Source organism: Salmo salar, chromosome ssa20, assembly GCF_905237065.1.
Source record: "Salmo salar chromosome ssa20, Ssal_v3.1, whole genome shotgun sequence".
In the NCBI taxonomy this organism is placed as follows: domain Eukaryota; kingdom Metazoa; phylum Chordata; class Actinopteri; order Salmoniformes; family Salmonidae; genus Salmo; species Salmo salar.
In genome coordinates this window covers 69,145,302-69,166,727 of record NC_059461.1, presented here as the reverse complement: position 1 = coordinate 69,166,727, position 21,426 = coordinate 69,145,302, and the positions used below count along the sequence as shown (strand labels likewise).

The 21,426-nt window shown below is 44.9% G+C and overlaps 1 protein-coding gene across 1 annotated transcript; it reads right to left on the bottom strand.

Annotated features, from left to right (window-relative positions):
- Positions 1–8,225: 8,225 nt before the first annotated feature.
- Positions 8,226–20,943, bottom strand: LOC100136491 (somatolactin). Its single transcript, NM_001123604.1, is given in 5 exon segments — positions 8,226–10,001; positions 10,177–10,356; positions 17,605–17,718; positions 20,227–20,417; positions 20,912–20,943. Coding segments are annotated over 5 exon segments (699 nt in total). The 5' UTR covers positions 20,925–20,943; the 3' UTR covers positions 8,226–9,800.
- Between the last annotated feature and the right edge of the window lie 483 nt (positions 20,944–21,426).

The following is a 21,426-nucleotide window of genomic DNA, read 5'->3' as shown; positions in this document are numbered from 1 at the left end:
ATTTCCCTACAGGACTGGGGGCTGCAGCTGGCCGAGGATGAGCTGAGTTCTCACATATTCATCACGTTAGAGAGAGAGCAAGGCTTGTGAATGGACACCACAGAGCTCTCTGAACCCTAACCCCCCCCAGTGTTAAAGGGCAGACCACCATCAGACCACCATGCCTCTCTCCTGTAGCCTTATCCCCTCCAGCCCCCTCCCCCCATGCAGCCAGCCCCTCTGTCCTCTCCCATCCTGTTTTCAGGCTGCCAGGTCCAGATAAGTTGTCTTGGCAGGGAGTCGAGCACTCGCCTTCACCTCGCTGAGCGGAAATCTAGGAAGCTACATCCACGCCACAGTGCATGAACAATAGGCAGAGAAGAAGCAGTAGGAATAAAAAAAGGAATGAGAGGACAGGAGAGCAGCAAGGCTTTAGTTAATACCGGAGCCAGATGCTATTCTAATTCACTGGTCCACAAATGATTCCCAAAATACAACTCAAATACTAAAACTGTGATTTCTGATTTTATTGTCTATATCCTCGCTGTTATCTCCACATGCCAAGTGCAATTCATTTATCAGATAACAGATTCCGTTTGAACATGCAGTCATCAACACAACTATTGAGAAAGACTCTGGATGGCTCTAGGTGGGTGGTGTGTATCTGTGATGTGTACTGTTGTACTGTATGGCTGTTACTGTGTAGAGCAGGTGCTGGGTCGAGGCTGTGTAGCCACAGTAACAGCCCAGCTACCTCGTGTTCCACTCCCTCTCTGCTTTACTGTCTGATGTTTATCAGACAGGCTCAGACACAAGGCCTGCAGTCCACCTCTCTCCTTTCCCACCCCACAAACATATATCCCCCTCCCAACCCCAAGCACCTCAACTCTGCTCAGAGTGTAGCTCCAGTTCCTCATCTGACCTCCAGTCTCCAGTTCAGTAGAGATATCTTCTCTCTGGACTTCTTGACTTTGTCAGTTTGAACAACCACCTCTTCACAGCCTATCTCTCTCTCTGTTTAACAAATGTACCAGGGTCTCTAGTGAGCCAGGCCTAATGTAAATATATGGTCACTCTGTATTCTACCACCCCAGCCCACACTCCACTCCCCTGTCCAGACAAGGCCTCTCTCCTAGGACCAGACTGGGCATCGCTCTCCCTCCCTCCCCGGTTCAACTCTCCCCCACCCCTGCCAAAACACGCCACTGACGTAATGTCTGTATTTATAATCTGAGTCTAAGGGGAGCAGATCTCGCACTTTGCCTTCAATTTTCCACTGTTAATGGAAACACGCCCAAGACCAACACTGGGTTGTATGGAGGTGATGGGTTTGGCCTACAAAGCCCTGGTCACACAGACCCTTCAGGTTTGCTAAGGCAGTGTGTCTACTGTATGTGCTGCAACCCCAGACAGCATGTGGGAGGGAGCACCATGGTCTACTCTGAGGGATTGAGACCGCAAAGACAAGGCTGGTCAGCTGTGGGGGAGATGTGAGGAAGCCACCAATATGGGGTTAGAACAGGGAAACCACAACATTTAAACAATATATAATTCAAAACGTTCATGAGCTTGAATGAATGAGAGTGGCTACACAGACAGGTCGTCCCAGTGGGGTTCCAGTCAAATTGAGAGGACATAATTTCATTACATTTTCTGACACTCTTTCTAGCTGAAACCATTGCAATGTGTTCAAAGTGTTGTCTTACCCTGAAAACCAGTCAACACACTGAGATGTTATGTTATTGGAGACCCAATGATAACTATTCTGTCACGCCCTGATCTGTTATCTCCTGTCCTTGTGCTTGTCTCCACCCCCCTCCAGGTGTCGCCCCTCTTCCCCATTATCCCGTGTATTTATACCTGGGTTCTCTGTCTGTGTTCTCTGAGCCCGCCTGCCTGACAACTCTACCTGCCCCCGACCCTGAGCCTGCCTGCCGACCTGTACCTCTGCCTGCCTTGACCTGTCTACTGCTTGCCTCTGTTGGAACATTAAACAGTGTTACTTTGACAGTCTGCATCTGGGTCTTACCTTGATCTCTGACACTATTCTATTCACTGATTATAAAACAACCCACTTAACCTTTTTGTGGTTCTTCTTTCCTTTTCTTAGTATGGTCAGTATTATGAGAGCCAGTGGAGACTGCTGAGGGGAGGACGGCTCATAATAATGACTGGAACAGAGCAAACGGAATGGGATCAAAAACATGGAAACCATGTGTTTGATGTGTTTTATACCATTCCACTTATTCTGCTCCAGCCATTACCATGAGCCAGCCCTCCCCAATTAAGGTGCCACCAACCTCCTGTGATGAGAGCATATATTCACATTGATAGTATTATGTTTTTAATTCGTATTCTCTATTTGATCTCTCTCCATATGATGTCCCAATCAATTACATTTGAATATGAAAAAAGCAATACATTGTCAATGTTGTATTGTAGTGTATTGTGTTGTTCAGAGTATTGACAGCTCCCAGTATTTGTTGTTTTCTTCAGAGAGGCCCGGCTGAGTAGGGAGGGGCCTGTGACTGTCCTCACCAGAGTTAGAGTCAGCCAGGCACTGAATTTAGCACCACACCCATCAAAACTCATTTAGGATCACAGGCTAAAGGTACAACAATTTACTATCAGCAACCCTCCTCTCTCCAATGCTTTTCTTTCAAGAAAGAAAACAATTATTAAACGAAAGCTAATGCTCCCTCGTTCCAAAAAGGAAATTATTATATTTGAAGTTATGGCAGAAGAGCTTCCTGAAGTGGGCGAAATGCACTAGATTTTTATGTTTGTGTCCTGATCTAAGAAAAACACAGTGTATCCTGGCAGACAGGCAACTATATCCCCCAAATATATCCCCCTTGGCCCCCCTGCCACCCCTACAGCTCCCACCCGTTTCCTCAGTACTACTATGTGCATTGCAATTTATATCTCAGAGAAGGGAAAAAAGGCTGGAAAACTCCAAAGGTTCCTCTGGCCAGAGAAGTGAGGGGAGGAAATTGCATTGATTTAAGCTCAGCTTCTTTTGGCATCTGTCCGCCTTTTGGTTTTCTTTCCCTAAGTGAGAACGTTTGTTCCAGGCCATTTGTTTTAGATACAGTAGTGTAGCTTGTTCTTCTTTTCTTTTTCTACATCCATGACAATGCTAAGTGGATGTGACAGAGGCTGCCTGGTTTAAACCAGCTAGTGTTCTTTAACCTAAACTGGTACCATATGGAAAAAGCTGAATAGTCTGATAGAAATACACTCATGTACTAGTTCATTCATGAGGTTCACTAGGTTCACTACTAGGTTCATTCATGAGAGGGATTTAGGATGTACGACTGTAAATGCACATTACATTACATTTACATTTAGGCTTATACAGGCTTATACAAATGCTTCAGTTGTAACAGTATACAGTATACTTTTGTTATATTATTTGTATATCATTGTCTGTTACATTTCTGTGACTGTCTACCAGTGTATCAGTGTTTTGTTACTTGTCCTGTTCTGCGCTAATGGGGATCCATTTTATATGATGAAAAAAGTGAAAATGTCCATTCATGACAATGTCCAGACTCCATGACAATAAATCAGAGTCCATCTATACATTTGAGGTTTCTTTCCTACCTTCTTCTATTCGTGGCATGGGAATGTATCACAGGATAAGACAGTGGACCAGCAGAACAGTGGACAGAGGCCAGGGCTTCACGTAGGGACGATTGATGGTCCCTACCCCGCTGAGTTCACAGCCCATAGCCCATTCCCTGCACCCTCCTGTGTAATCGCCTCATTTCCTTGTGGAATAAATCCTGCAGTTCGCCGCACTCACCACAAACCACAAACAGGGGACACCCACAGGGACAGTTTCAGCAAGCCCATTCATTTGCCTGTGATTAAAAACAACATCAAACTCTTTTGTACCATTGTGGATCCCACTGCTTTTTACAAATGACAGTACACAATGGCAATGTGAAAGAAAACAGTACATACAGGTGGTCTTGGAGATAAAACAAAGAAACAATGGAAGCAAGAGGATATTTGACCATCTTTTGCATTATGCTACTGTATGTCATACTTATAATGCATGATTTGTCATGTACATTCAAATAATTTCCTTGACCAATGTGTCACACCAAACCTCACTCACGTCCTTAACAGAGGATAATTATAGGCTTTCAACATGTTTCACTGACTTCACTCTGTTTTAAGCCGTCTCTTTTGGGCCATCTCCTCTTTCTTACTAGCAGCTTTCCTGGGCGAAACCCTAGCCTGCTATTACAACCTGACGGACTCAGCTTGACATCTACCAACACATTGGAATTGTTAGGAGTGGCTTGACCCCCTGAACTTCTGACCTCCTGACCTCACCTCCACGTACATGCAGCCTCCCTGAGACGCCCCCAGGGAAGAAATGGGGTTGGGGGGGGGGCGGTTTGGACCTTTTCACCACACACACACACAACACACAACACACAACACACACACACACACACACACACACACACACACACACACACACACACACACACACACACACACACACACACACACACACACACACACACACACAGTGTTGTCTGACAGCTCTGCACGCTGCAGCTCCAGTGGTCCTGGGATCTTGGAGGGAAGTTAAGAAGCCCTCTGTCATTCTTTCATGGCCTGAGTCACATTCCCTCTGGTCTGTGGTGGCGTGATAGAAATGGCTTTGTAAAAGAAGAGCTGCAGTTCGGCTGTCAGAACATGAGGTGCAATTGAACGCCCTCCCCCCTTCCTGCTCCTCCCTGCTCGCTTTTTCTACACACATAGACACACAAACACATCAGATGACAAGTTCTTGCCACTGCTTTTCAGACCAGATGTATCATTAAGGCATGCAAAAAGAAAAAACTTTGAGGAATCTTGGGAGGGTTGGAGACTGTTTGGGGCTCTCCAAGCTGTCGGTCTGAGAAGTACATGAAAGCAGTGCACTGTGTGGGAGCCAACAGAGGCTCAAGGACTTCATACTGAGGATTCATTCCATATCAAGCCAGCTCCAGCTCTAGCGCCAAACTTCATATTCCATCTACCTGCCTTCCAGCAATCCATGTTCTCCCTTGATCCCTGTCTCTGCCTCTCTCACACACAAATCCCCCCTCTGCTCCCTCTCCCTTTCTCTCTCTCCCTGTCTCTCTGTATCTCTCTCTCTCTGTCTCTCTCTCTCTGTCGCTCTCTCTCTGTCTCTCTGTTTCTGTCTTTCTCTGTCTCTCGATCTCTCTCTCTCACACTCTCTGCTCTGCTCCACTCTTGCATCCCAGCAGTCTGGATTTCCTTACCTCGGGTTATAATAGTTAGACTGTGAAATCATCCAGGCCCCCCTCCTCCCCCATTCACTTATAGCAGATTTGTAATATTTATGGCTGCAAAGCCTGGGGAGGGGGTGGGGGCGAGGGGCTGGACTGCTGCTCCCTGGGTGTTGTCAGTGGACGGGGGGCCTGGTGGTGGTGCTTAGGGCAGGCAACCCGAGGCCTAGGCCCCCATGCTGAAGTGATTAGGGCACAGGAAGCTGAACCTGACGTTGCTGGCAAAACCTTTGCCATGTTGACACTTGATTCGCCGTGACTACTGCTGGCTGATTTACATCTTGTGATAAAGGGAGCTGGGGTCGAATTGACGTGGAGGAGCTGTAGATGAGAAGACACTCATAGAGGATTGTATTACTGGCAGGAAACCCAGACGAGGAACAACTGTCTTTGTTAGCCACTTCCTTTATTGTGTTCACCTTGCTAGTGTGAAATTGGTGTAAACAGGAACAAACAATAAGGACCGGCAATTTTAAGCGCATTCTCCAGAGAGCACGACTAATAGAACTTCTGCTTCTTTATTTTGGCAATCCATCACTCACAAACAGAGCCACTGCTGCAGTCCAGAGTTTTCCTTTGAGGGATAAAGTTATTTCCTCATAATCATGCTCAAACCCTGGTCAAGTCTCCTCTACATGAGCCTCTCTGAGAACTTGAAGCTGTTTGACAAATTCCATCTGACTCTAAAATATACAGTATACATATTATATGTATATGCAGAGAGAGGGCCATACTAGTTCCCATGAATATGATTTCATGTTGCAATGTATCTTACTTTCCTTCCTTCCTGAAACAGTAGGCTAAATGATGTTTGCGTCAAATGTGTGTCAAATGTTCAAAAGCACGTGTCCAGCTCTATAACACATCAGCATTCCACAGCTACTTTTACACTTTACTCTCAATAGGAGGCATCTTAAGTTACACGTAGGCCTAGATCAAAGGGTGTATTTTAATGGACTGAGAAAACTGCAATCTTCTCAGATGAAAAGGTCTTGAAGACAGAGTACTGCTGCCACCTGGTGCAATGGGGTGGGAAGAAGAGGGCAATCATGTAGTCCAGCGGTTCCCAAACTTTTTCACTCGGGCCCACCAGTCCATCATTGGGAAACATGCCCCTCTCATTTCCTGCAATTCTACACATTTTGCCATGTCTTATGTGTGTTCATGTGACATCTGATTGACTCAAACATTACAACAAAATCAACAACAAAAATAAGGGGAAAAAGGAACAGTCAGGCTCGCACTGCCAACACCTCAGTTTGAGAACCACTGATGTAGTCCAAAAGTGTCACCCTCCTCTGGTCATCCTGGCATCGGTCGGACAGTGCGCTGTCTTAGTGGGAAGTACTGGTGGTCCAATTTGGCCAAGGATGTGAGGGTTTATGTTTCCTCCTGCTTGGTGTGCGCCCAGTGCAAGGCTCCCAGGCACCTGCCCAGAGGGAAGTTACAACCTCTACCCGTTCCACAGCGGTCGTGGTCGCAACTATTGATGGACTTCCTGATGGATCTTCCTCCCTCACAGGGCAACACCACGATCCTGGTCGTTGTAGATCGGTTTTCTAAGTCCTGCCGTCTCCTCCCTTTGCCCGGTCTTCCTATGGCCCTACAGACTGCGGAGGCCCTGTTCACTCACGTCTTCCAGCACTACGGGGTGCCTGAGGACATAGTCTCTGATCGGGGTCCCCAGTTCACGTCCGGGGTATGGAGGGCGTTTATAGAACGTCTGGGGGTCTCGGTCAGCCTCACCTCAGGTTTTCACCCCGAGAGTAACGTGCAGGTGGAGAAAGTAAACCAGGATGTGGGTAGGTTTCTGCAGTCATATTGCCAGGACCGGCCGGGGGAGTGTGCGGCGTTCATTCCCTGGGCAGAGATGGCCCAAAACTCACTCCGCCACTCCTCCACTAACCTCTCCCCTTTCCAGTGCATACTGGGGTATCAGCTGGTTCTGGCACCTTGGCATCAGAGCCAGATCGAAGCTCCTGCGGTGGACGAATGGTTTAAGCGCTCAGAGGAGACCTGGGACGCCGCTCATGTGCACCTGCAACGGACCGTGAGGCGGCAGAAGGCGAGTGCTGACCGCCACCGCAGTGAGGCCCCTGTGTTCGCACCGGGGGACCGGGTCTGGATCTCGACCCGAAACCTGCCCCTCTGTCTGCCCTGCCGGAAGCTGGGCCCGCGGTTTGTGGGGCCATTCAAAGTCCTGAGGAGACTGAACGAGGTATGCTACAGGTTATATCTTCCCCCAGATTACCGTATTAATCCCTCGTTCCATGTGTCTCTCCTCAGGCCGGTGGTGGCTGGTCCACTCCAGGAGTCTGAGGTGCGGGAGGTTCCTCCGCCCCCTCTGGACATCGAGGGGGCCCCGGCGTATGCTGTTCGAGCCATCCTGAACCCGAGGCGTCGGGCGAGGGGCCTTCAGTACCTCGTGGAGTGGGAGGGGGTACGGTCTGGAGGAGAGATGCTGGGTGCCGGTGGAGGACATCTTGGACCCTTCGTTGCTGCGGGAGTTCCACCGTCTCCATCTGGATCGCCTTGCGCCTTGTCCTCTGGGTCGTCCCCGAGGCCGGTGTCGGCATGCTGCTGGAGCCGCGCATCAAGGGGGGTGTACTGTCACGACTTCCGTCGAAGTCGGTTCCTCTCCTTGTTCGGGCGACGTTCGGCGGTCGACGTCACCGGCCTTCTAGCCATCGCCGATCCACTTTTCATTTTAATTTCATTTAACCCTCTGTTCCCCCATGTTTGTTTGTGAGTGATTGTTTATTGTATTGCGGTCCGTAATTGTGGCCTTGTATTTACTGACGTGTATGTTGATTATTTGTTCGAGTAAAATTGCAACATTACTCATATCTGCTGTCCTGCGCCTGACTCATCCACACCAGCTACACACAGACGCATTACAAAAAGAGTCATATCAATATCAATATCACCTTTACAACACAAACTATTGTCTTTATTGATAATCACAAACATGCTGTGCCTTTTCTACTAAAGCCGTATTTTGATAACGTGGCTTGAAATACACATAATTATTATCTACAGATAATTTTACAACTGAGACATTTCCAAGGAACACATTTTTCATTATAAACGGGAACATTTTGACATATTGCCTAGTTACTGTTAGGGAAGCTTTGAGCTCTTACAGCAGAAAAGGTGAGTAATTTTCCTGAAACCAGATATACTTTAGTATTAGGAGGAACGACGATGGGTTATAACGCAGGGGGGTTGGGCAGTGTACCCCTTTCCACCCTTGCAATGTTTCCCTTAATAACAGACCATCAGTGTTGCCATGGGGATACAAAAACTCTAGAAGATGTGTTTAAAATGGTGCCTTTGGGTTGCATACAGGAGCTTTTAGTCCAAGTTTGTAATTAGTCTGTCCTGATACTTCCTTTAGCTTCTCTGTCATAGCTAAGAAGGTTAATTAAACCATATCTTTTGAACCATATCTTTGACCAAATGCATTCTCACAAAGCCAATATTTCAGATCAGAGAAAATTCCCTTCTCTTCAGTTACTGATGGTTATGTCCTTTCATTTGTTTATGGCACATGGATATCTCTACTCTTTGCTAAGCATTGCTATAGGACCAGTGGAACAGTTTCATGCTAACCCTCCAGCAATGTTCCATTTAAAATAACAAAGACACATTGATTGTCCATTTTCCTATTTTGGTCTTGCCAGTTACAAGCATCATCAAGGTATTTTTCAATCTAAAAATAGTCCTTTTCTTAACACCTCATTCTGACCTCTGTGTAAATTTGAGATAAACACTATCTGGTATGGGCATAATTAAAAATAATGCTACTTCATATCCTGTCCAACAAACCATTTTAATTTTTTTACTCTCCTGTCCAATTCCTCTTTCAATACTACTTTTTTTAATCTCTTCTCTACCTGTCAGAATATCTCTAGACCTTCTCTCTGTCTGCAGCGTCTGCTCTTCCTTTGACTCCCGTCTCCTACTGAGTGTGTTTCATTTCACTAATGCAGAGGTGAAGCCAGCTCAACTAGAAGAACAGAATCTCTCCGAATACACAAGGGGCAACAGAAATAATAAAAACAATGCAGAACCAGGGAGGAATACAAACTCCAGTTAAGAACAAAGAAAATTTGAATCAATGGGAAAATATGCAATTTTTTTTCTCTTTTTTTGACATAGCAAGATGCAAATCATCCTTTGGGATGGCCCTGCAACGCCTAGCCAAGTAAAACAAATATAGAGGAAAATATAAAATGCAGCTTTTCTAAAAAAGTGGCAAACCATTACACTTACGAAAATGTTTGGAAACAGTCAGTTGCTGACATACTGTATTGAACCAGGCACGAGGTAAGACACCCTAAGGCAGTGGTCATATCAGTCGACCTCACTATGTGTTTAAGGCAAATAAGGGGGCACCAGAAGCAGGGAGGATTTTTTTTTAAGCTAGCCTTATTATGCGGGGTAGTGTCTTGTTTATTCCATATAATAGTAGGGTTTGAATGGGGTGGGAATAGTTGTTCTCTAGCGAAGGAAACAGCTGTATTTGTCAGTCTGGCGACACTTGAGGAGCTTGAGGAAGGTCTCCATCTTGTGGGCGTCCTTCTTGAAGCAACTGAGCAGAGTGTAGTCCCTCAGAACTGACTCCAGCACCTCAGGCTGCAGGTCGTACGGAGCCACACCCTGCTTGTAGTAGGAGGTGGTCAGCATATCATCGTCCAGCATCTATAGTACACATCAAGGACAGAACAGAGTAGACAGGGGGATGGGGGGAGAGAGAGAGAGAGGTGAAGTCTAGGAAATGAGGCATATATAGAAGAGAAAGAGATGTGTGAAAATGCATTGGGCTAAAGGAGAAAATGCCTAAAAGCTACAAGTATTAGAGTAACTGTTGAAGTACCTTCCTGATGAGGACCACCACTCCTTGCTCCAAACTAAGGAGTTTTTCTGACACCCATTTGGTCTTTTTGAGTAGAGTGTCGGGGGCGTTGTCATAGCGATCCAAGGTGGTTTGCAGGTACACCAATGGCTCAATCCAGGACTGGACCAGAATTAGGACAGAGTGGAGGAGCCACTTGTCCTGCACAACACAGTTTATGTTAAGGAGCACAGTTTGAGTATTGTGACTATTGTGTACTGAACAGTACCGTATATTTGAAAGGATTGATTTGAATTTGTGCTGTTGTGCAGTTTTAGTATAGTCATGTAACTGGATTCAGCTAAAGCAATTACATATTAAGATAAAAATAATGACCCATAAATCACAGAGGCAATACCTTCAACAGTAAAGTCACCGATATATCTGAAATAAACATTACAGTGTTAAAAGTACAAGGAAAGGGGTTTTCTGTACTCAATTATCATCTCCCTGCTCCAAACTAACAGCGTTGCACTTGTCATTTGTACATTGTTGAGGAATAATTATAGAGATGCATGTTTGAGCAAGCCAAATCTTCCCACCTGGACCTTTATATATGTACTGCTGCATAGTTTCCAACTCACAGCCTTAGCTAACCTTAAAGCTAAAGAGTTTGGCCCTGGCTAGATGACAGTTAAAAGTGGTCTGTGGTCCATAAGTATTGAATTTGTGCGTTTTGAAAAGAAATGTCCCATCCTGAAGCTTTTAAATGTCCTAATGCTGCTCGCTTGTCACGTTACGCTGCTTGTTGGTAAGCGAACACTCCTGCTATCTGTCTCTCCTTAACTTGTTGAACAGTGTTTTGGCTCACTGGCTCGCAATTTACTGCTTGTTTCTACAGCACCAACTTGTGTTGATCATCTCCCGCTTGTATAGTGTATGTGCAGACAGAATCCATACAGTGAGCAAGTCCTCCATTTTCTCTCTGGTGTGTGACTCAGCTGTGTGTTGCTTGTGTGTTTGCCATTTCACAGGCTGTGCTTGTTTCGGGAGGCGGTGTGCAGGCTATATTTGAAAACCCACAGTAACTTAAACAAAACTTTTAGTACATCTTTGTCAAGAAGAGAGACACAGAAGCCTAGCTAGCCTGTAATTTCAAAAATAGGTGGCTAACGAATGGTTTCAACGCTGAAGGAGCTGTATTCTGGGGCAATATGGACCATCCAGACTTTCAATGTTGCAACTGTTTGCTCACAGAGGACCACAGAGGCAAAGTGGCTACTCTTAGCAAACAAGTAGCAAACTTACACAAGCTACTGGGGAATCCACGTCCGCCTACTTTCTCTTTCTCTTCTACTCAAGTAGCTGGATGCCACTCTGACCTGATAGGAGTGTCGCCGCCGTGTCATCTCTCTAGAACCGACTGTCCGGTAGTCCGCAAGACAGAATGGAGTTAGTAGGATGTTTCTGGATGACTTAGTGGATGTTCCTATTCTTGACCCTGCCAACCAGCCATGGAGGCACGTCACTCGCCGTGGAATTCGAAAGCAGCAGCCTTTGGCTATAGGGGCTTCCTTGACAGTGGGAAGCCTGGACCGGACACAAACTTCATCCCTGGGGGCTAAAGAAAAAAGAACCTTTCCAACTCCTCATTGATTGAGCTTATCTTGACTAACCGTCCCCATAAGTATTTGGTTAGTGGTGTTTTTGCAAATAATATCAGCCACCACTGCCCTAGGCTTGCATTAGAGTAACCAAATTGAAAACTTCTGAACCTCTAATAATTGTGAAGATAATTTAAAAACAATCGCACCCAATTGCAAGCTTTTTTCTACTAGCTGCATACCAGACCCTATTTTGGCACTTACATTTTTTCTCATCCATTTTTACCTCTCTGGCTGATAAACATGGCCCTTTCAAGCAAACCAAACTAATCCATGGTACTCTCCTGTACTCTCAGACCTCCTCTTGGTAAGAAATCAAGCCTGGGCCAAGGCTAGACAAAATGTCTCGTTAGCTGATTGGCAGCTATTTAGGCAATTGAGAAATAGGTGCACTGCCTCGGGATAAACAGGCCAAATCAAAATTCTTCCTTAGCGCTGTGGCACACTCTGTTATTGATCCCTCTAAATTCTGCAAAATCGTTAATTCACTGTAATTCCTCTACTTCCCTGACTAAGCAAGTAGTTTTATACGATTTTGATGATTTCTAACTGGTTTCCTATTTGAAAGAAATGGTGGTCACACTGGACTTTGCCAGTCAGTTGACTGTTCTTCCCACATACAGCCTCCAGTTGCCTCGATGAACGATCAGTCAACCTCAAGTGACATGGGAAATGGTAGTCAGGGATTTTCTGTTTGACAACTCATAGAAACAGAAGTTCTTGCTGCCTTATTATCTATTGACACCAATAAGTCATTAGGGGCTGACAATTTGGATCCGTCTTTGCTTAAATATGCAGCGCCTGTCATTTCAGGCTCAGTAACATTTTTTATTTAACTTAAGTGTTGAAATCAGCTTTTGTGCTACCACTCCATAAGGGTGGGGATAGTAGTGATCTCGATAATTATCAACCCATTTCCAGGCTCCCTTGTCTTGCAAAAATATTTTACTCATTGGTCAACAAACAGCTACGTTATTTTCTATCTGTAAATTGTATTTTTAATGCTAGTCAACCCAGATCTGGAAAATTTCAAGAACTATCAAGCGCTATGATGAAACTGGCTCTCATGAGGACTGCCACAGGAACGGAAGAACCAGCGTTACCTCTGCTGCAGAGGATAAGTTCATTAGCGTTACCAGCCCAAATAAATGCTTCACAGAGTTCAAGTAAGAGAATACATCTCAACATCAACTGTTCAGAGGAGACTGTGTGATTCAGGCATTCATGGTTGAATTGCTGCAAAGAAACCACTACTAAAGGACACCAATAATAAGAAGAGACTTGTTTGGGCCAAGAAACACGAACAATGGACATTAGACTGGTGAAAATCTGTCCTTTGGTCTGATGAGTCAAAATTTTAGATTTTTCTTCCAACCGCTGTGTCTTTGTGAACAGATGATCTCTGCATGTATGGTTCCCACCGTGAAGCACGGAGGAGGAGGCATGACGGTTTGGGGGGCTTTGCTGGTGACACTGTCGGTGATGTATTTAGAGTTAAAGGCACACTTAACCAGCATGGCTACCACAGCATTCTGCAGTGATATGGGCTCCCATTGGGATTTCACTTAGTGGGACTATCATTTGTTTTTCAACAGGACAATGACCCAAAACACCTCCAGGCTGTGTAAGGGCTATTTGACCAAGAAAGAGAGTGATGGAGTGCTACACCTGTCACACCCTGATCTTCCCCATTATCCCCAGTGCATTTATACCTGTGTTCTCTGTTTGTCTGTTGTCAGTTTGTCTTGTCTCGTCAAGTCTACCAGTGTGTTTCTTCCGTGTTCCTGTTTTTCCTAGCCTCTGTTTTCAAGCCCTCTCGGTTCTACCCTTTTCTGCCTGCCCTGACACTGAGCTTGCCTGCCTGACCATTCAGCCTGTCCTGACCTCGAGCCTGCCCGCTGCCCTGTACCTTTCGGACTCTGACCTGGTTAATGAATATCAGAGACTCTAACCATCTGCCTCCTGTGCCTGCATATGGGTCTCGCCCTGTGTCGTTATAGTACGAACTGGCCATGACTGACCCAGCAGACTCGGACTGGCTCCACAACGCTGTCTCCCTGCAGGGGCCACCATTGAAAAACATGAGGAGCTACTTCAGAACCTCATTGAAGGTCTCCAAACGCCATGACCAATGGTTTTGAAATGTTACTGGAGCCATTCCATGGACTATTTATCAAGCAGCATGTCACAACAGAGACCTCCCAGATGCTCAGTAATCCCCCTACCAGTTATGATTTTGTACAGCCTACCCTGGCTTCCCGAGAACACAGCTTACCTTCTCCAGAGCTCTATGTTGGGGTCCGTGGAACCTGCTGGGCATTTCTTTCCCAGTGCTCCCTTCTCTTTGAGCTGCCACCCTCTTTGTTCCCTTCAGATTGTTTGATGAATAGCACATCTTATAACGCTAATGTCTGTTAGGGTGCTTTCCTGGGCTATGGTGGTTTGGGAGCAACAATCCACCATTTGCCTTCGTTTGGAGGATTTCATGGCGGAGGTGAGGAAGGTATTCAATTCTCCAATGTCCGGGAGAGAAGCGGCTCTAAAGCTACTTTGATTCAGTCAACAACCCTGTAGTGTGGCAGACTAAGTGGTAGACTTTCGCACGTTGGCTGCCGAGAGTGCCTGGAACCCGGCGTCTCTGTTGAATACTTTTCTTCATGAGCTATCAGAAGAGATTAAAGACAAGCTCGTAGCTTGTGAGTTACGCCTGGACCTCAATTCCCTCATAGTCTTAACTATAAGGATAGATGGACGTCTGCGGGAATGCAGGAGGGAGAGGAGGCCTGTTTTTGGCCCCACTTGTTCGCCCACAGCTGCTTGATCACCCCCGAAGAACCCCGGAAGTCCCCGACGCCTGCATTTCCGAGAGGATCCAAAGTCACCCGTGTCCCCTTGGGAATCATCGGGAATGGGCGACTCGTTTTCGACTGTGCCTACGCAACGGGGCAGAGCTAGATTGTCACCTCAGGAATGATTACATAGGCTTAACTCCAACAGTTGCCTGTATTGTGATGCTACATTGCATTACAAATCCACCTGTCCTGTAAAAGACCAGACTCATCAGTTAGGTACGAGTACTACTACCCCCCTCCAGATGTTTCCCATCTTCCCCATTATCCCCAGTGCATTTATACCTGTGTTCTCTGTTTGTATGTTGCCAGTTTGTCTTGTCTTGTCAAGCCTACCAGCGTGTTTTTTTCCGTGCTCCTGTTTTTCCTAGGCTCTGTTTTCTAGCCCTTCAGGTTCCAACCTTTTCTGCCTTCCCTGACACTGAGCCCGCCTGCCTGACAAATCAGCCTGCCCTGACCTCGAGCCTACCTAGTTAATGAGTTTCTGTCTGTCCTCAACCTGCCCATTGCCTGCCCCTTGTATTTTAATAAATATCAGAGACTCAAACCATCTGCCTCCTGTGTTTGCATCTGGGTCTCGTCCTGTGTCATTATAGCATCAGATGACCTGGCCTCCACAATCACCCAACCTCAAGCCAATTGAGACGGTTTGGGATGAGTTGGACCGCAGAGTGAAGGAAAAGCAGCCAACAAGCACTCAGCATATGTGGGAACTCCTTCAAGACTGTTTGAGAAGCATTCCAGGTGAAGCTGGTTAAGAGAATGCCAAGAGTGTGCAAAGCTGTCATCAATGCAAAGGGTGGCTACTTTTAAGAATCTCAGATAAAAAAATATATTGTGATTTATTTAACACTTTTTGGTTACTACATGATTCCATATGTGTTATTTCATAGTGTTGATGTCTTCACTATTATTCTACATAAAGACAAAGCAAAACTTGTTCATTTTTTTTTGCAAATGTATTAAAAAGAAAAATCTGAAATACCTTATTTAAGATATTCAGACCCTTTGCAATGAGACATGAAATTTAGCTCAGGTGCATCCTGTTTCCATTGATCATCCTTAAGATATTTCTACAACTTGATTGGTCCACCTTTGGTAAATTCAATTGATTGGACATGATTTGGAAAGACACACACCAGTTTATATAATGTCCCACAGTTGACAGGGCATGTCAGAGCAAAAACCAAGCCTTGAGGTAAAAGGAATTGTCCGTAAAGCTCAGAGAGGATTGTGTTAAGGCACAGATCTGGAGAAGGGTACCAAAAAATGTCTGCAGCATGGAAGGTCCCCAAGAACACAGTGGCCTCCATCATTCTTAAATGGAAGATGTTTAGAACCACCAAGACTCTTCCTAGATCTGGCCGCCCGGCCAAACTGAGCAATCGGGGGAGAAGGACCTTGGTCAGGGAGGTGACCAAGAACCCGATGGTCACTCTGACAGAGTTCCAGAGTTCCTCTGTGGAGATGGGAGAACCTTCCAGGACAACAACCATCTCTGCAGCACTCCACCAATCAGGCCTTTATGGTAGAGTGGCCAGACGGAAGCCACTTCTCAGTAAAAGACACATGACAGCCCACTTGGAGTATGCCAAAGGGCACCTAAATGAGTCTCAGACCATGAGAAACAAGATTCTCTGGTCTGATGACACCAAGATTGAACTCTTTGGCCTAAATGCCAAGAGTCACGTTTTGAGGAAACCTGGGACCGCTCATCACCTGGCCAATACCATCCCTACAGTGAAACATGGTGGTGGCAGCATCATGCTGTGGGGATTTCTCAGCGGCAGAGACTGGGAGACTAGTCAGGATCGAGGTAAAGATGAACGAAGCAAAATACAGAGAGATCCTACATGAAACCTGCTCCAGAGACTGGGGTGAAGGTTCACCTTCCAACAGGACAACATCCCTAATCATACGGCCAAGACAACGCAGGAGTGGCTTTGGGACAACTTGTTTTTTTAATGTCCTTGAGTGGCCCAGCCAGAGCCCGGACTTGAACCCGATTGAATATCTCTTGGAGAGACCTGAAAATAGCTGTGCAACGACTCTCCCCATCCATCCTGACAGAGCTTGAGAGGATCGGCAGAGAAGAATGGAAGAAACTCCCCAAGTACAGGTGTGCCAAGCTTGTAGCGTCACACCGAAGAATACTTGAGGCTGTAATTGCTACCAAAGGTGCTTCGACAAAGTACTGAGTAAAGGGTCTGAATACTTATGTAAATGTCTTATTTCCATTTATTTTATTTTCATACATTTCCCCCCCAAAAATCTAAAAACTTGTTTTTGCTTTGTCATTATGGGGTATTGTGTGTAGATTGATGAGGGGAACAAAACTACTTAATCAATTTTAGAATAAGGCTGTAACGTAACAAAATGTGGAAGAAATGATGGGGCCTGATTGCTTTCTGAATGCACTGTATTCATTTGTATGCAGACGATACAGTGTTGTATTTCATTGCTCCTTCGGTTGGCCAAGTCTTTTCACATTTGAAGTCTGATTTTTAAGCACTGCAGAGGTCACTATTGAATCTAAAGTTAGTGCTAAATGCAACCAACAAAATGCATGCTTTTTTTCTAGGTCCCATAACCCAGATTTACATGAATGTGTAATGACTAGTTTGAACGGTACACAATATAAGCAATTTCCTTTGTAAAAGTATCTTGTTATCTGGCTTTATGACAAACTGTCATTTTAAAACATGTCACTGAGCTGGTGAAAAAGTTGAAGCACCGCCAATGTTGTTTTGTGATTTGGGGATACACACACAGGCGTGTGTGTGTGTGTGTGTGTGTGTGTATGGAGTTCCACAATCATACACACAATCATAGAAGGAAGACATCTCAATCGGCAGAAATGAAGACAAAAGCCCAAACAAACAGAAAGCGAGAGCGAGAGAGAGAGCGAGAGAGAGAGAGAGAGAAAACAGTAGAGCGTCCAGATCCCATCTGCTTACTGAGATCTGCTGGATTTCGCTTTTGGAGCCTGGGATGGGGAAGGCCTTGGTGGCGCACGTGTATCCTGCCTGGTTCCTCTGGGAGCGCATAGGGAAAGGGACAAACATCTCCTCCTATGTATCAAACAGACAGGGAACAAGGAACAACATGGAAGATAAACACAGACTCATGCTCGGCTAACCCCAGCCAATAGAGACGAGCCGTCTGTCAACTGAGCTACAAGCAGAGCGGCTGGTGTTTTGTTCTTCAACGTATTCTCATCTGTTGGCCTCATGCACTGTCTTTCCAATAACGAGAAGATACATGATGTTTCCATTTCAAAGCCGATGCTGGTTCTGTACTCTCAGTATGGAAGGGAATCGTATGGGCTTTCCTGCTACTGAAAACCACAATATGAATGCACAGCACAGTATATCATTATCAGCATGGTCTTGATTCTGTACCTTCCATAAATCATTCCTTGTCTGAGGAGAGTTGGGAAACTACTTTGAAGCTATAAAGTGCTGGTTATATTGGTGGAGCATATAGCAAAATGATTGGTAGGGTAATTGCAGTATTTCCATAGGACTTCCCCAAAACACAGGGCACATGCACTACCGTTGAAATGTTTGGGGTCACTTAGAAATGTCCTTGTTTTTGAAAGAAAAGCACATTTTTTGTCCATTAAAATAACATCAAATTGATAAGAAACACAGTGAAGACATTGTTAATGTTGTAAATTACTATTGTAGCTGGAAACGGCAGTTTTTTTATGCAATATCTAGTATATAGGCATACCGAGACCCATTATCAGCAACCATCATTCCTGTGTTCCAATGGCACGTTGTGTTAACTAATCCAAGTTTGTAATTGTAAAAGGCTAATTGATCATTAGAAAACCCTTTTGCAAATATGTTAACAAAGCTGAAAACTGTTGTACTAGAAGCAATAAAGCTGGCCTTCTTTAGACTAGTTGAGTATCTGGAGCATCAGCATTTCTGTGTTTGATTACAGGCTCAAAATGGCCAGAAACAAAGAACTTTCTTCTGAAACTTGTCAGTCTATTCTTGTTCTGAGAAATGAAGGCTATTCCATGCGAGAAATTGTCAAGAAACTGAAGATCTCGTACAACGCTGTGTACTACTCCCTTCTCAAAACAGCGCAAACTGGCTCTAACCAGAATAGAACGAGTGGGAGGCCCCGGTGCACAACTGAGCAAGAGGACAAGCACATTAGAGTGTCTAGTTTGAGAAACAGATGCCTTACAAGTCCTCAACTGGCAGCTTCATTAAATAGTACCCGCAAAACACCAGTCTCAACGACAACAGTGAAGAGGCGACTCCGGGATGCTGGCCTTCTAGGCAGAGTTGCAAAGAAAAAGCCATATCTCAGACTGGCATAAAAAGAAAAGATTAAGATGGGCAAAAGAATATACATAAATAATAATAATAATAATACAATAATGGTGGTAGCAAGGGACATTTTCAAGACTTCTCAAGAATAATTAGGCCTAACTTATGTTTAATCGGCCAAAACAATACACCCGGGAAGATGGCACAACAGAGACAGAAGACTCACTCATACGTTAAGTGACCATAACTATAAAGCAACACATTGTTTCTATGCACCGCCAATGCTGTTTTGTGATTTGGGGATACACACACAGGCAGATGTGTGTGTGTGTGTGTGTGTGTTTGTGTGTGTGTGTGTGTGTTGTTCCACAATCATACACACAATCATAGAAGGAAGACATCACAATCGGCAACCGGCCAGCAACTGTGGTAGAGTCGCCTCTTCACTGTTGACATTGAGACTGGTGTTTTGCGGGTACATTTTAATGAAGCTGCCAGTTGAGGACTTGTAAGGCATCTGTTTCTCAAACTAGACACTCTAATGTGCTTGTCCTCTTGCTCAGTTGTGCACCGGGGCCTCCCACTCATTCTATTCTGGTTAGAGCCAGTTTGCGCTGTTTTGAGAAGGGAGTAGTACACAGCGTTGTACGAGATCTTCAGTTTCTTGACAATTTCTCGCATGGAATAGCCTTCATTTCTCAGAACAAGAATAGACTGCCAAGTTTCAGAAGAAAGTTCTTTGTTTCTGGCCATTTTGAGCCTGTAATCGAACCCACAAAAGCTGATGTTCCAGATACTCAACTAGTCTAAAGAAAGCCAGTGTTATTGCTTCTTTAATCAGCTCAACCGTTTTCAGCTGTGCTAACATAATTGCAAAAGGGTTTCCTAAATGATCAATTTGCCTTTTAAAATGATAAACTTGGATTAACAAACACAACATGCCAATGGATCACGGTAGTGATGGATGCTGAAAATGGGCCTCCGTATCCCTATTTAGATATTCCTTTAAAAATCAGCCGTTTCCAGCTACAATAGTCATTTACAACATTAACAATGTCTACACTGTATTTCGGATCAATTTTATGTTATTTTAATAGAGAAAAAAATTGATTTTCTTTAAAAAACAAGGACATTTCTAAGTGACCCCAAACTTTTGAATGTAGTGTGTACTGTGAAACACTAAGCTCTCCAGCTGCACACAGATATGAATGAACACATTTCTTCAGTGGGTACTCTTAGAGGAGGTACGTTGGAAATGTCAGAAGTACATAGGAGTTGTGTTGTACTCACAAACAGAGTGCAGGACTCCTCAGAGACACGGTAGATGAGCTCGGCGTGTTGGATGACCCGGTCCAGTAGTTTCTCCTTGGAGATGGAGGCACAAAGTATGATGTTGCCCTGCTCGTCCTTACACTCCAGAGGGACACCCAAGGACACCAGACAGGGCCAGAGTAGCACTGCCCACACAACACTCTGCATGACTGAGTAGAGACACACACACACACACACACACACACACACACACACACACACACACACACACACACACACACACACACACACACACACACACACACACACACACACACACACACACACACACACACACACACACGAAATACCCAGAACCAATATAGTTATACAATTAGCCAGCAATGTCTATAGTTATTTTCTCTAATTGCATTACCAACAATAGACCTACAGATAGCAAAGGATGCGTCCAATATCTTTCTAGTAATGGTATTGTGCTTCCAGCGCCGACAGAGATGGCCGCCTCGCTTTGCGTTCCTAGGAAACTATGCAATATTTTGTTTTATATTACTGCACGGTCGGAACTAGAAGCACAAGCATTTCACTACACTCGCATTAACATCTGCTAACCATGTGTATGTGACAAATAACATTTGATTTGATTAAATTGCTCATAAAATTACTGATCATATCGTACATTCTCTCTGAAGGGAGTATAAAGTACCTTGCATGTTCATTCTGTCAGGACAGTGGTCTTCCTACTAGCATCTTTTACGGTACCAGGGACCTTTATATGGATTCAACAGGCCATAAATGAGGCAAAAGGATGAAGGGGTCTTACGTAGGTTTTTGGTAAGGGGATATGTTCTTACCCGTCTAACATACTCTGATCACTATGGATTGTATTCAGATGAGAGAGGACCTTACCAGTTTCAGAGACTTTGCCTGGTGTATTTGTTCACTGTTGACCATTGTTGAGAGATTTCTTCAAAATTCTCCCATATGCCTGAGGATACATCCTAATACATCAATTTACTGTGTACTAGATACTATGGTAAAGGAGATGGTGTCTGAAAAATCTAATCCTGGAAATATTTGTTTTCTATTCTGGTGAAGAAACCCTGGTGAGAACCAGTCAGTCTCCCTCAGTAGCCGGAGCTGCCCATCTGACAGTAATAACTCTCTGTTTGGTTGTCATTGGTAGCACACATTTAGAGCGTGGATAATTCTTCATAAAAC